General features: G+C 42.6%; 1 protein-coding gene across 2 annotated transcripts in view; it reads right to left on the bottom strand.

Moving 5' to 3' along the window:
- The window catches only part of AATF (apoptosis antagonizing transcription factor), a 101,729-nt gene that overhangs the window by 53,544 nt on the left and 34,822 nt on the right, over positions 1 to 13,363 (bottom strand). For both annotated transcript variants that reach the window (XM_003131707.4, XM_005669032.3), the window contains exons 5-8: positions 7,905 to 8,019; positions 5,785 to 5,992; positions 5,109 to 5,273; positions 3,487 to 3,570 (exon numbers count right to left, since the gene is read on the bottom strand). In XM_003131707.4, the coding sequence (XP_003131755.1) occupies positions 3,487 to 3,570; positions 5,109 to 5,273; positions 5,785 to 5,992; positions 7,905 to 8,019 (572 nt within the window). The remainder of the gene's footprint in view (positions 1 to 3,486; positions 3,571 to 5,108; positions 5,274 to 5,784; positions 5,993 to 7,904; positions 8,020 to 13,363) is intronic.

Genomic DNA, 13,363 nt, shown 5'->3' with positions numbered 1-13,363 from the left:
TTTACTATATGACTTTCCGGAAGTTACTTAACATCTCAGGGACTCGGGTTCCTATGAGGTTCTTTTCAACTAAAAGACAATAAGATTACTTATAATGTCTGATGTGCTTTGTGCCCCCCAACATATAGGTTTATATATAAGACACACACACATTCAAGTACCTCTGTTAAACAACGCAGCGTATTTTTCAAGGGGTAGTAACTCAAGGCCCATTATGAAACAAAGAGCGTGAGCGTGTCTGTGTTGGCTGTTCTGACCCCGAACACCATTCTCTGTGGCGAGGGCATTTACACAGCCTCGTGACACCTGAATTAACCAAGTAAGCCTTTAAACCCTTACAATGAAACATTAAAATTCAATGTGGCTATAATCTCTTCCTTACAAAACATGGGCCCAAAGAGTCTGGCTTCAAGTATGGTTTAAGAAAAAAAAAAAGGCGAAATGTATTATATTCACCACCCAGCTCTTCCCTATGACCACATTAAAAAAAAAAAAAAAAAAAAACACAAATGAAAACTCACAGGCCCATTGTAATGCATTGTAACCACTTCTGAATGCGACACTTAGCTCAGGCTTACTACCCTGACAAATAAAGGAAAGCACTTTATGAAGCCAATTTAATTGGGAGGTGACAGAAAACATACAGCCATTTTCTTCAGCCTTATCATTGAATTGGCTTCAGCTCCAATCTCTGGCAAATCCCACTCAACAGAAGAAATTAACCAGGTCAGCAGAACAGGTGCTACGTTGTGTCTGTCAAGGGCCTGGCATCACCACAATTACTTGCACACAATGAAGCGGTAATCTTTACAGATCATCTCTCCCAAGAAGCACACTGGGGAGGGGGAGGAAAACTGAGGGGAGGCGGCGGGGGAAAGTGGGGAGAAGAGGAATAGGAGGCAGAGAGAAAAGGCAAGAAAAGAAAATGAATGTGCAGCTGCCTCGCGGCTCAGCAGATGTCGGGATGTGATGTACGAGGCTAGGATAAGCTGTCGTAGCCTGCTGCCAAAGAGGGGTAAGTGATTAAAGCCCGCGCAGTTCTAAGCACCATATTTAGAATCTGCGGGGTTTCGAGAGTTGCACCCATTCCTTGCTGTGCTGCCAGATGTTGGCAACTGGTCCAGTTCCTACTGACTGGGCATGGATGGCAGCAGTTGGAGCGGCAGCAAAGCAATCTGGAACGCTTCCGGAGATGCCGTACATTAACAAGTGTCACCCATCATTCACCTTTACAGAAGGCTGAAACAACTCCAATTTGCTGCCACTTCCCTCTTGGGAAACAGCCAAGATAAAGTTGCGCCTGGCAGCCCCATTTGTTTCACTCAGGTGTTTCAGCTGCCTTGCTGACCTCTATTAGTTTAAGTTTTAATTTAGATTAACCCCAGCACCCCAATTAACCAGCAAGGGGAAAAGCTACGATGTGACTAGTCATAACTGAAATCAGAATTTATCGAAGTTAAAATTATTAATTGGGATAAAGGGCCAATCAAGTAATGCTATTTCTTTTTAAGCAGACCTCCAGGCCAAAAAAAGAAATATCTTCCAGACTAAGGATTGCCAGTGGAAGCAACTTCTCCCCAGTAATTTCAGTTTATTTTATTAAGCCTGTGTAATTTATGATGCACTTTCCATCGAACAATGTACACTTCAATTAATGAAGGCTGGAACATTTTTGATTGTCTCCCATGATCTCACGCAATTATACTGCATTAATATCCCGTATCAGGCACTTCCTGAGACACACGGGAACAAAATAGAGTCCCCTGCTCTTCTGACAAACGGCTATAATGAGAAGAAAAGGAAGAAAGAATCAAAACCTCTGACTAGGAACACCTGGGGCCACAACAATCCTCTTTCCTATACTCTCTCATCATCACTTTTAAGACTCAGAGCAATAATTTTATTGAATAGCACAGAGTGAAGAGCAAGATTAATAAAAAGATAAAGATTTTTCTTTTCAGGTGAAACCAGAGGCATCCCCAGTATAGACTCGCTTGTTCTACTTGCTTCACGGTATAATTTTCCTAAGTTCCTTCCTGCGTATTTCAGACACCACATAGTAGAGTCGTCATGGCTAAGCCTCTAAAAAGCATTTGCGAAGTGTGTGGCAAAAGTTAACACACTGAGGAGTTCCCTTTGTGGCGCAGTGGTTAATGAATCCGACTAGGAACCATGAGGTTGCGGGTTCAATCCCTGCCCTTGCTCAGTGGGTTAAGGACCCATCGTTGCCGTGAGCTGTGGTGAAGGTTGCAGACTCGGCTCGGATCCTGCATGGCTCTGGCGTAGGCCGTTGGCTACAGCTCCGATTCGACCCCTAGCCTGGGAACCTCCATATGCCACAAGTGCAGCCCTAAAAAGCAAAAAAAAAGTTAACACACTGAAAATTCAGCAGAAAAAAAAAAAAAAAATCAGCTCGATAAAAAATGGCTCAACCAAAAATGGTGTACCACCACCACCGAGCAGCCTCCGGACTCTCCAGAGCTAGAGAGGGTATATCCCGAGCACATTTCATTAAGTATGACTTATCGAGAGACCCAGGAATACAGGACATTATTTTAGTTCCTTAGAATAGCCAGGATGTTTAGTCTACCTTAACGGTCACCAACATCATCAAAAAGAGCAGCAGATAATATTGTCAGGCAAAGAACAGGGTGGATGTTTGCAAAGAGATATTGAGAGCTGGACTAGATTTCAACTTATAGCAATTCTTTCTGTCTTCAGAGTGTTACGCTATTATTATAATCGACAGCAGCAGAAAATCTCAATCATACTTTACTGATTTGAACAGGCACACACACACGAAAAACTCTAAGACAAGAGACTTAATAGGTAAGGGAACCAGAAGTGCAATTCAAGAACTCTGGGATCCCAGCCCTTTAGTTCCATGTCCTTATCTAACAGGAACAGGACAAGAAACCAAACAGCTAACCAGAAAATCCTGCACTAACATCAGCAAAAGCAGCTCAGAGAGAATAAACCACCTGACACAAAGAAGTTGAAACTCTTACAAATAATTTACATTCTATTTTCATTTCCAAAGGAAAAATACAAGACAAAAGCAAAGTCACAAACCCAGAACTACACAGTAAGTTGATTCTGAACACAGGAGTTCCAACTCCCTGTCTGACTTTATCCTTCCACAGTAAGCGACTTTTCCGTCAGAGAAATCTATTGCTGTTTTTAAAACGCTAAAACCTAGGAGTTCCCATCGTAGCTCAGTGGAAATGAACCCGACTAGCATCCATGAGGACACAGGTTCAATCCCTGGCCTCGATCAGGGGGTTAAGGATCTGGCGTTGCCGTGAGCTGCTGTGTAGGTCACAGACATTGCTGTGGCTGTGGTGGTGGATAGCGGCTACAGCTCCGATTCAACCCCTAGCCTGAGAACGTCCATATGCCGCAGGTGCGGCCCTAAAAAGCAAAAATAAATAAAATAAAATAAAATGCTAAAACCTGATTTATCACAGGAGAGTGTAAAAATCATACCTGGTGGTAAAAGTCATCATCATCAAAGATTTCTTCATCCAAGTCCTTCAGGTGGGCATTGGCAGGGGCCTGAGGAAGGATCTCCTATGTCAGTGAGAAGAAAAGAGTGAATCTCAATGAGGTTACCAAAGGAATGGAACTATTACAAGTAAAGTGTATAATAGTCAAAGCACTGTTTTCCTTAAGATATATAAAAAGCTCTTAAAATTAAAGAACAGGAGTTCCCGTCGTGGCGCAGTGGTTAACGAATCCGATTAGGAACCATGAGGTTGCGGGTTTGGTCCCTGCCCTTGCTCAGTGGGTTGACGATCCAGCGTTGCCGTGAGCTGTGGTGTAGGTTGTAGACACGGCTCAGATCCCGTGTTGCTGTGGCTCTGGCGTAGGCCAGGGGCTACAGCTCTGATTCAACCCCTAGCCTGGGAACCTCCATATGCCGCGGGAGCGGCCCAAGAAATAGCAAAAAGACCGAAAAAAAAAAAAAAAGAAAGAAATCTATCCATATGTTCACACAAATACAAAAAGATAAATGCTCAAGAATGTTTCCTATAGCACTACTTCTAAAATCAGAGGCAATATAAATATCCACTGTTTGATTAAATTATAGTATATATCCATACAATGGAACACTCTAGCCATTAGGAAAAATGAGGTAGCTCTCTATGTAATGACATGGAAAAGTGTCTAGGATAATTTTTAAACCTGTGTGACTTTATATATAGTTTATCACATTTTATACATTTACACACACATATATATCTATCTAATTTAGTTAAAAAAAAGACAACCATATTTTTATAATGCATGTATGTTGTGTGTGTGTGTCTGTGTATAAACAGAAAATACCTGAAAGCTTCTTTTAACAATGAACATCAGTTAAATCTGAGGAACAGAATTTTCAAACTAAGGAGAACTTTTCATTTTAAATTCTCCTAGACTTAAAAAAAAATATTGAGTGTATATTTCTATTATAAATAAATGAGTTTCCTTTACCTTTTATTTATTTATTTATTTATTTTATAGCTGAACCCACCGCATATGGGAGTTCCTGGGCCAGGGACTGAATCTGAGCCACAGCTGCGATCCATGCCACAGATGCGGCAACACCGGATCCCTTAACCCACTGCACCAGGCTGGGGATCAAACCTGCACCTCTGCAATGACCCAGGCTGCTGCAGTCGGATTCTTAAGGCACTGCACCATGGTGGGAACTCCAAATGAATTTCCTTTGGGGAAAAGAATCTGCCTATTCCAATTTTGGATCCATTTCTGGAGCATTTAAACATCCAAGGGAAAGCCTAAAGTATACACTTGCTTCAAGACTTGTGTTTCTACAGAACAAGCTTTAAAAAGTGCATTTTAAAAATTTGATTACATGTGCTTCCAGACTCCTTCCAAACTTAAAACTGAGAGAAGACTACATACAGATTAGTAATAGGTCCATTTAAAAAAAAAAAATTTCTCCTCCCACATAGTCTTAGTTTCTCAACAATCCAGTAGTGCTTTTATCCCTTTCTTTCACTAACTTTTTATAACAAGAGGAACACAAGGAGGTGATCAGATGTTTCAGTGAATTAGCCGCACAGAAACGGCTTCCCATCATCACCATACATCAGAATTCTTACCGGCTGTCCCGGCAAACTCTCTGGGACAGGCTGTGCTGCTGGTTCCGGTTTGCCAAGAATTCGGTAGATGGAGCGCTTGGTCTGTGTCCTTCGAAGTAACCTTTCTTTGTCCATCAGAATATGATCGATCTGAGTCAAGATTGAGCGTTCAAAGGCCCCAAAACCCTGCAACGACATTAGCCAGTGTCAGATAATTCTGAGTCTCTGCTGAAGGCAGCTACATTGGTTTCTCTTTCTGTGTCAGCAGAGAAACAGACAATCCCCTTTGCAGAAAGACTTTCTGTTAAAGACCGAGTATCGGAACGGCTATAACCGTTCTCAGAAAAAAAAAAAAAAAATTAGCCTTAAGCAGGACATGTTACTTTCTCATACTCAGAGATTAACTTCTGCTCCTTTAATAATAATTGCTTTAAAATCCATTTCTTTACAGTGTTTCGTGCTTCCAACACTTGAATGCTTGCAAGGCCACAATTTCTAGAACAAAATATTCTTTCTAATAAAGTTGAAATCCCACATCTAAACCCCAATGGTGGGAGTTCGGGTACATTTTCTACAGAAATGACTGATTACTATTATACTGGGGCCTCAGCCATAAATGTGAGCTGAAGTTCCAGTTCCTTACAGCCACTTCAGGTTGCACAAGCAGTCTTACACACACGAGCGCACACACACTTGCCTTCCCCAGTTTTCCAGAAGCCAGCTTAGTCTTATCGTGCCACTTCTGGAGCGTGCGGTTCCTGTAGACAGTGAAGTCAGCAAAGCGCTTGGCCATGAAGCTGGGGTAGTCCTCAGTCTCCAGCTTCCTCTTTGCTGGGACCCTCTTCTGCTGCTTCTTCTTTTCTTCTATCAGCTCATCTTCATCTTCACTGGAAATCTCCTCCTCACTGGAAAACCAATAAGAACACTGAGTCCAATATAAATAAATGTTACCCAAATAAAAACCTAGGCTCCCATGCAGTCAAGAGTATTCTGGGCCTTTAAGATGCCGTCTGCATTTTAAATAGCAATGTAAAGAGTTCTCATTGTGGCTCGGCAGATTAAAAACCCAAGATAGTATCCAGGAGGATGCAGGTTCCCTCCCTGGCCTTGCCCAGTGGGTTAAGGATCCGGCATTGCCGAAAGCATAGCATAGGTCACAGAGGCAACTTGGACCTGGCGTCGCTGTGGCTGTGGTGTAGGTTGGCAGCTGCAGCTCCAATATGACCCCTCGCCTGGGAACTTCCATATGCTGCAGATGCGGCCCTAAAAAAAAAAAGAAAGAAAGAAAGAAAGAAAAAATAGCACTAGAAATGGGAGGACAGCCTTTTGTTGGACAAGAATGTTCATGAGAGGAGTTCCTTGGTGGCCTAGGGGTTAAGGATCTGGCTTTGTCACTGCTGTGGCACAGGTTCGATTCCTGGCCTGGAAACTTTCACATGCTGTGGGCATGTGGAAAAAAAACCAAAAAAAACCCACAAACAAACAAACAAAATGTTCATGAGGTCAAACAAAATCTCATGTAACTTTTCAAATAAATATAACTGGTTTCAAAGTCTATTTTTAAAAGTAAACAAATTGTAATAATGAATGAGGTTGTTAAAAACATTATTAGAAATGCACACGAGCCAGGCCTTTACTGTTACAGGAGGGTCTTTAAAACCTGAACACATCATCATACTTTGTATGACCTTAATCCCCAAATCAATAAGGGAAATACGTCTCCCTGTAACCAACTTTTCAGGAAAGCTGAATGTATTACTTGAACCAAATGAAGCAGCAGCATGTGAAGAAAACCCAAAGGAGTAGGCCACAGAATCCAGTGAGGCTGCAATACCCTCAACTGGGTATGAGAGCCTGCGGCTACACAGCCAGGTGCCCTCTCCGACTGGCCCCAACACATGAGAAGTGCTACTACATGTGAGGTCTATTTTTTTGGGGGGTCCTTCCAACTAATCCAGTAAAAAGGAATGGAGCAGAGGAGAAGCCCAATGAAAAGGAGTAGGCAGGCACCAAAAGCAGCAGGCTCAAAAGCAGCAGGGCAAGAACCTTCATCACATGTGATCATTTCAGAAAGGGGAAAAAAGACAGGCTGATTCTGCTGTTGTCTAAAATTTTTCCAGCCTTCAAAAGAACTGCTTCTTCCCTCACTGAAAAGTCATTGTTGTGACTGGCAATTCTGTGGATGGCCACAGAGCGCTTCATTAACATGAATTAAGTGTTAATATTAAAATGTGCTTTTGGAGTTCCCGCTGTGGCTCAGCAGAAACAAACCCGACTAGGATCCAAGAGGATGTGGGTCCAACCCCTGGCCTTGCTCGTGGGTTAAGGTTCCATTGTTGCCATGAGCTGTGTTATAGGTCCCAGATGTGGCTCAGATTCTGTGTTGCTGTGGCTGTGGTGTAGGCTGGGGGCTACAGCTCCATTTGGACTCCTAGCCTGGGAACCTCCATATGCTGCAGGTGTGGCCCTAAAAAGCAAAAAATAAATAAATAAAAAAAATAAAAATGTGCTTTCGTCTAGAATTTCACGAAATCTAAAGAGAAAGCAAGTGGTTTTTTGTTTTGTTTTGTTTTGTTTTTTTTTTTTGGTGGAAGCTCACAAAGAGAATTAGGGACATCTATGCACAAAAATCCAAAATCTAATTCCCAATTTATGTGCCATCCTGGCCACCAATTAAATTTAAGAAGCTCTTTCTATTTTACTAACATTAGGTCTGATACCTGCCTGGAAAAGACTTGGCTTTCTTTTTCATAAATGATGGGAAACCATCCAGATGAAAAGAAAATAAGCAATCCCATAGCTCCATTCCCTCCTTACCTTCCTGCTTTGGGCTTTGTCCCATCTACTAGATATCTAGTGTCTGGATACTGGAAAAGCAGCTCTTCCTGAAGATCTACCAAGGACCTCAGCAATGCTTTTAGTGCCTTGTGACCTGGGAAATAAAGCACAGAGACGGAACAATTAACTATGTACAGTTCTCCAAACTAGGTGATGCCTATTTCAGATGACTCCCTAGCACTACTGGCTGAGGGGTGGCCCAGGGTGTGTTGGGACTAAACACTGAAATAGAGAATTTATAACGACAGTGCCTCGCTCACGGGGAAGCTGCGAGGAGTAAGCAAGACAACATGTATAAGGTACTTAGGAAAGTGTCTGCAATAAATTGTGAGTTCTTAAATTGAGTAAGTTTGACAAACTCCTTCCCTGCCTGTCATCATATATAACCAGTCATCATCTATACGGCTGTCATCATATAGAACCAGTTTTTTTTCCCCCTCTGGTGTTATCTTCTCAGGTTTTTTTCTACAGGTTACCCACTGACCTCTTGGGTCATCCCTGTATCGATTGACTTCTTAAGCGATTCCTTCTCTTCTCCTGAAGAGCACGACGTAGTCCTGGGATCCCTACCACCACCACCAGCTTCCCCCAGGAGATCTCCTTTGGCTCTGGTGTGAGCTGCCCCTCATCCATTCAATCTCTCAATGCACATCCTAATGAAAAGCCCCTGTTCACGAACAAAAACCCAACTTTTTTTTTCATTCTTTTTTGGCTACTCTGCTGTATATGGAGTTCCCAGGCCAGGGACAGCTCTGAGCCACAGCTGCGACCCAAGCCGCAGCTTCGGCAATGCCAGATCCCTAACTCACTGTGCCGGGTGTCCCAGCACTCCCAGGACGCTGCTGATCCCGTTGTGCCACAGCAAGAACTCCCAGAAGCCCAACTTAAGGACTTCGTGCTTGCAGTACAGTCATCCCTGGGATCCCCAGGGGATTGGTTCCAGGACCCCTCCCCCAGGATACCAAAATCCACAGATGCTCAAGTTCCTTCTCTAAAAGGGCCTAGTATTTGCCTATAACCTACACACGCCCTCCCATATATTTTAAATCATCTCTAGACTAGGTATAATCATGAATACAATGTAAACACTATATAAGTAGTTGTGAATACAATGTAAACACTATGTAAATAGTTGCTAAAGTGCTGTCAATCAAGTTTTATTTTTTGGAACTTCCTGACTTTTTTTTTCCCCCGAATATTTTCAATCCAAAGTTGGCTGAATCCGTGGATGCAGAACTCAAGGGTATGGAGGTTCCACTCTATTGAACTGTGCATTAAAAATCTGCAGATCAAAAAAGACAAAAAAAAAAAAAAAGAGTTCCCGTTGTGGCTCAGTGGTTAACGAATCCGACTAGGAACCATGAGGTTGTGGGTTCGACCCCTGGCCTTGTTCAGTGGTTTAAGGATCTGGCGTTGCCATAAGCTGTGGTGTAGGCTGCAGATATGGCTCAGATCCCACGTTGCTGTGGCTGTGGCGTAGGCCAGTGGCTACAGCTCCGATTTGGCCTCTAACCTGGGAACCTCCATGTGCCACATGAGAGGCCCTAGAAAAGGCAAAAAGACCAAAAAAAAAAAAAAAAAAAAAAAAAAATTTGCAGATCAAGAATAGGTTCTGCCAGAGTTTTCCATTGTGGCTCAGCAGAAACGAATCCGACTAGTATCCACAAGGATGCAGGTTTGATCCTTGGCCTTGCTCAGTGGGATCCGGCATTGCCATGAGCTGTGGTATAGGCCACAGACACGGCTTGGATCTGGCGTCACTGTGAGCTGTGGCTGTGGCCGGCAGCTGTAGCTCCAATTCGATCCCTAGCTGGGAACTTCCATATGCCACAGCTGCGGCCCTAAAAAGCAAAAAAAAAAAAAAGGATAGGTTCTCCCCTCTCTCTTACAATGTTGGTGGGAATGTACATTGGTGCAACCACTATGGAAAACAATATGGAGGTTCCTCAAAAAACTAAAAATACAGAGTTTCCGTTGTGGCTCAAGAGTAACAAACCCAACTAGTATCCGTGCGGATGCAGGTTCGATCTCTGGCCTCGCTCAGTGGGTTAAGGACCAGGTGTGGCCGTAAACTATGGTGTAGGTCACAGCTCAGCTTGGATCTGGCAATGCTGTGGCTATAGCATAGGCTGGCAACTGCAGCTCCAATTTGACCCCTAGCCTGGGAACTTTTAGGGCCGCACACCAGCCCTAAAAAGCAAACAAACAAACAAAAGTGAACCAAAAAAAACCCAACTAAAAATGAACTAGCATACCATCCAGCAACCCCATTCCTGGGCATCTATCCAGAGGAAACCATAATTTGAAAAGATACATACACCCCAATGTTCACAATAGCAAAGACATGGAAGCAACCTCAATGTCCACCAACAGAGGAATGGATAAAGAAGATATGGTATATATACACAATGGAATATTACTCAGTCATAAAAAAGAATGAAATAATGCCATTTCAAGCAACATGGACGGACCTAGAAACTATCATACTAAGTGAAGTTAGCCAGACAGTGAAAGACAAACATCATATGATATCACCCATATGTGGAATCTTAAAAAAAAAAAAAGGGATACAAATGAACTTTTTGGCAGAACAGAAAAAGACTCACAGACTTTGAAAAACCTGTGATACCAAAGGAGACAGGTGTGGAGGTTGGAGAGATGGACTGGGGGTTTGGGACTGGCATATGTGCACTGAGGTACATGGATGGAATGACTGGCCAATGGGGACCTGCTGCACAGCACAGAGAACTCTACCCGGTATTCTGTGTCTGGGATCATCTATGTGGGAAAAGAATCTGAGAGAGAACGGATATGTGTATATGTGTGACGGGTCACTTTGCTGTACAGCAGAAAATTATCACAGCCTTGTAAATTAACCATACATCTATAAAACTTAAAAAAGTAAACATCACCTTGAGGAGTTTCAAAAAACAAACAATAAAGAACAGTTTCTTAGCCGTAGACTAAAAACCGGGCCTCTGAGAACCGACCTCTAACTTTCCTTATCAGCACAATCCTACTAAAGGGGCTAATGAGACACTAGTGGTTACCAGTTTTGTTTTGATAGCACTCAGGCATCTCTCTTTATAATCAAACTCTCACATTTCCAGCAACTGCCAAGAAAATCTTCACATGGATGCTCTACTGGCCCCTCAAACATACTATGTCAGATACAAAAGGTTTTTCCTCCTGCCTAATGCTTGTCCCTTGTCTGATTTTCTCTTCTCTGTTTAATGTTTTCAGAGATCACTGGCGTGCTGGTGCCCTTACTTGATACATTCCGTCAGTTGCTAAACCCTGTTTTCCATCCTTATTATCACCAACAGTTGTCCTCTTATCTCTTATGCTTCTATTGCTCCTTCCCTCTTTCCCTTAAGAAACTGTGAGCTTCTCACAAGCATCACTACTTTCTTTTTTTGGGGGGGAGGTCTTTTTTGTCTTTTGTTGGCTGCACCCACGGCATATGGAGGTTCCCAGGCTAGGGGTTTAATTGGAGCTGCGGCTGCCAACCTCTGCCACAGCAACGCCAGACCTGAGCTGCACCTGCAACCCACACCACAGCTCACAGCAACACCAGATCCTCAACCCACTGAGCGAGGCCAGGGATCGAACCCACAACCTCAGGGTTCCTAGTCGGATTCGTTTCCGCTGCGCCATGATGGGAATGCCATCACTACTTTCATTTAGCAATCCCTACCTTCATTTTAGTTTTATATTCCAGACTAACTTCAGCCCACCCAAACTTCAGTTTAAGCGATTTTTATGAACCTTATTCTGTCTCTTCTGCTTCTACCTTGCCCAGCACGAGTAGCTTCCTCACTATTTTACATCCCGACCTGTTTCATCAACGGGACACCAACACGTGACTTAGACAAGTTCTCCAAATAGATCACACTTCAGCACTCCATTTCAAGGTAAGGTTTAGAGCTTACTTGGGAAAGCTCCTCGGATTGGTCTGAGGGACTCAATGACTCAATAACTACTCTGTATGCCCCCAATCATCTCCATATAAGTAAGACTACATAAAATAACAGGAGATCACATCTTTTATAAATTCCACATTCTAATTCTTTTATAGTCAGTGCATATCCACACCACTGGGAGGACCTACAATCCATAAAATATTCCCTGAGAAAATTCAAAATGCCCTGTGTTCCAAACTAAGATTCTCAACCTACTGCTCTGAATCTTAAAACAAAACTTGCCATCAAATATAAAAAGTTATCCTCATGAAGAAGAAAAAATAATACAGAATTATTCTTCTGTCAGTTTTGGGAAAATGGAATATGTATAAACAAGATGAAAAGTAGGCAAGAAGAAAGAATAAAGATACAACAATTTTAAAGGCAAGATTTATTTTAAAGTCTAAATGTGCTAAGCGTGTAAGTAGAGCAACACAAAATTATGTGTGTGTGTCTAGTATATACACACATATGGAAAACTAAGGAGAGTGAAGAATACAAATGATAACTACAAATATTAGGTTCCCACAAATGATCATCTGTGAAAAGAGCTAAGCGTTAGAAACAGACACTCCATAATAGCTAAGCTTCTGAAAGCAAGTTACAGCAAGAACCTTAAGAAAATAGAAAAGTTCCTAACAGTTGGAAGGAAGCCCATGAAAATGCAGAAATCTCATCTCATCCAAATGCTGTGCAAGTATGAACCATTGTTCTTACCTTCTTTTCTAGAAATGGCTACATCTTAAGAGAGCCCATGTTCTCCAAAGTGAAACCGCTTTGCATTTGTAAAGCAGTGTTCGAAATTCCCAAGAGTGAATCTTGAAAATATTGAGCTATATGAAATAAGCCAGTTGCAAAAGGACAGAAATTGTGTGATTGCACTTATGAGGTACCTAAAAAAGTCAAATTTGGAGTTCCTGTGTGGTGCAGCAGGTTAAGGATCTGGCATTGTCACTGCAGTGGCTCAGGTCGCTGATGTGGCATGGGTTCAATCCCTGGCCCAGGAACTTCCTCATGCCGCAGACGTGGTTTAAAAAAAAAAAAAGTCAAATGTATAGAAACAGAGACTAGAAGAAGGGGGAGTTCCCTGGTGGCCGAGGAGTTAAGGATCCAACATTGTTGCTGTTGGGGCTCAGGTCACCACTGTGGTGTGGATTTGATCTCTGGCCTGAGAATGTCCACATGCCTCAGGCACAGCCAAAAAAGAAATGAAAGAAAAGAAAATAGAAGAGGGGTCACCAAGGGTTGGGGAGAGGTGAGAATGGGGGCTTATTGTTTAAATGGGTACAGGGCTTCAGTTTGGGATGACGAAAAAGTTTTCAAAATGGACAGTGATGATGGTGGCCTGACAGCGTGAATGTACGTGATACAAGTACACCTTAAAATGGTTAAAGTGGCAAATTTTATGTCACATCTATTTTACCACAATTTAAAAGAATGCTTTTAAAATCTTAAGACAAAAGTGGAGTTCCCGTC

Source organism: Sus scrofa, chromosome 12 (genome assembly GCF_000003025.6).
Source record: "Sus scrofa isolate TJ Tabasco breed Duroc chromosome 12, Sscrofa11.1, whole genome shotgun sequence".
NCBI classification, from domain to species: domain Eukaryota; kingdom Metazoa; phylum Chordata; class Mammalia; order Artiodactyla; family Suidae; genus Sus; species Sus scrofa.
This window is presented reverse-complemented; position numbering and strand designations above follow the sequence as displayed.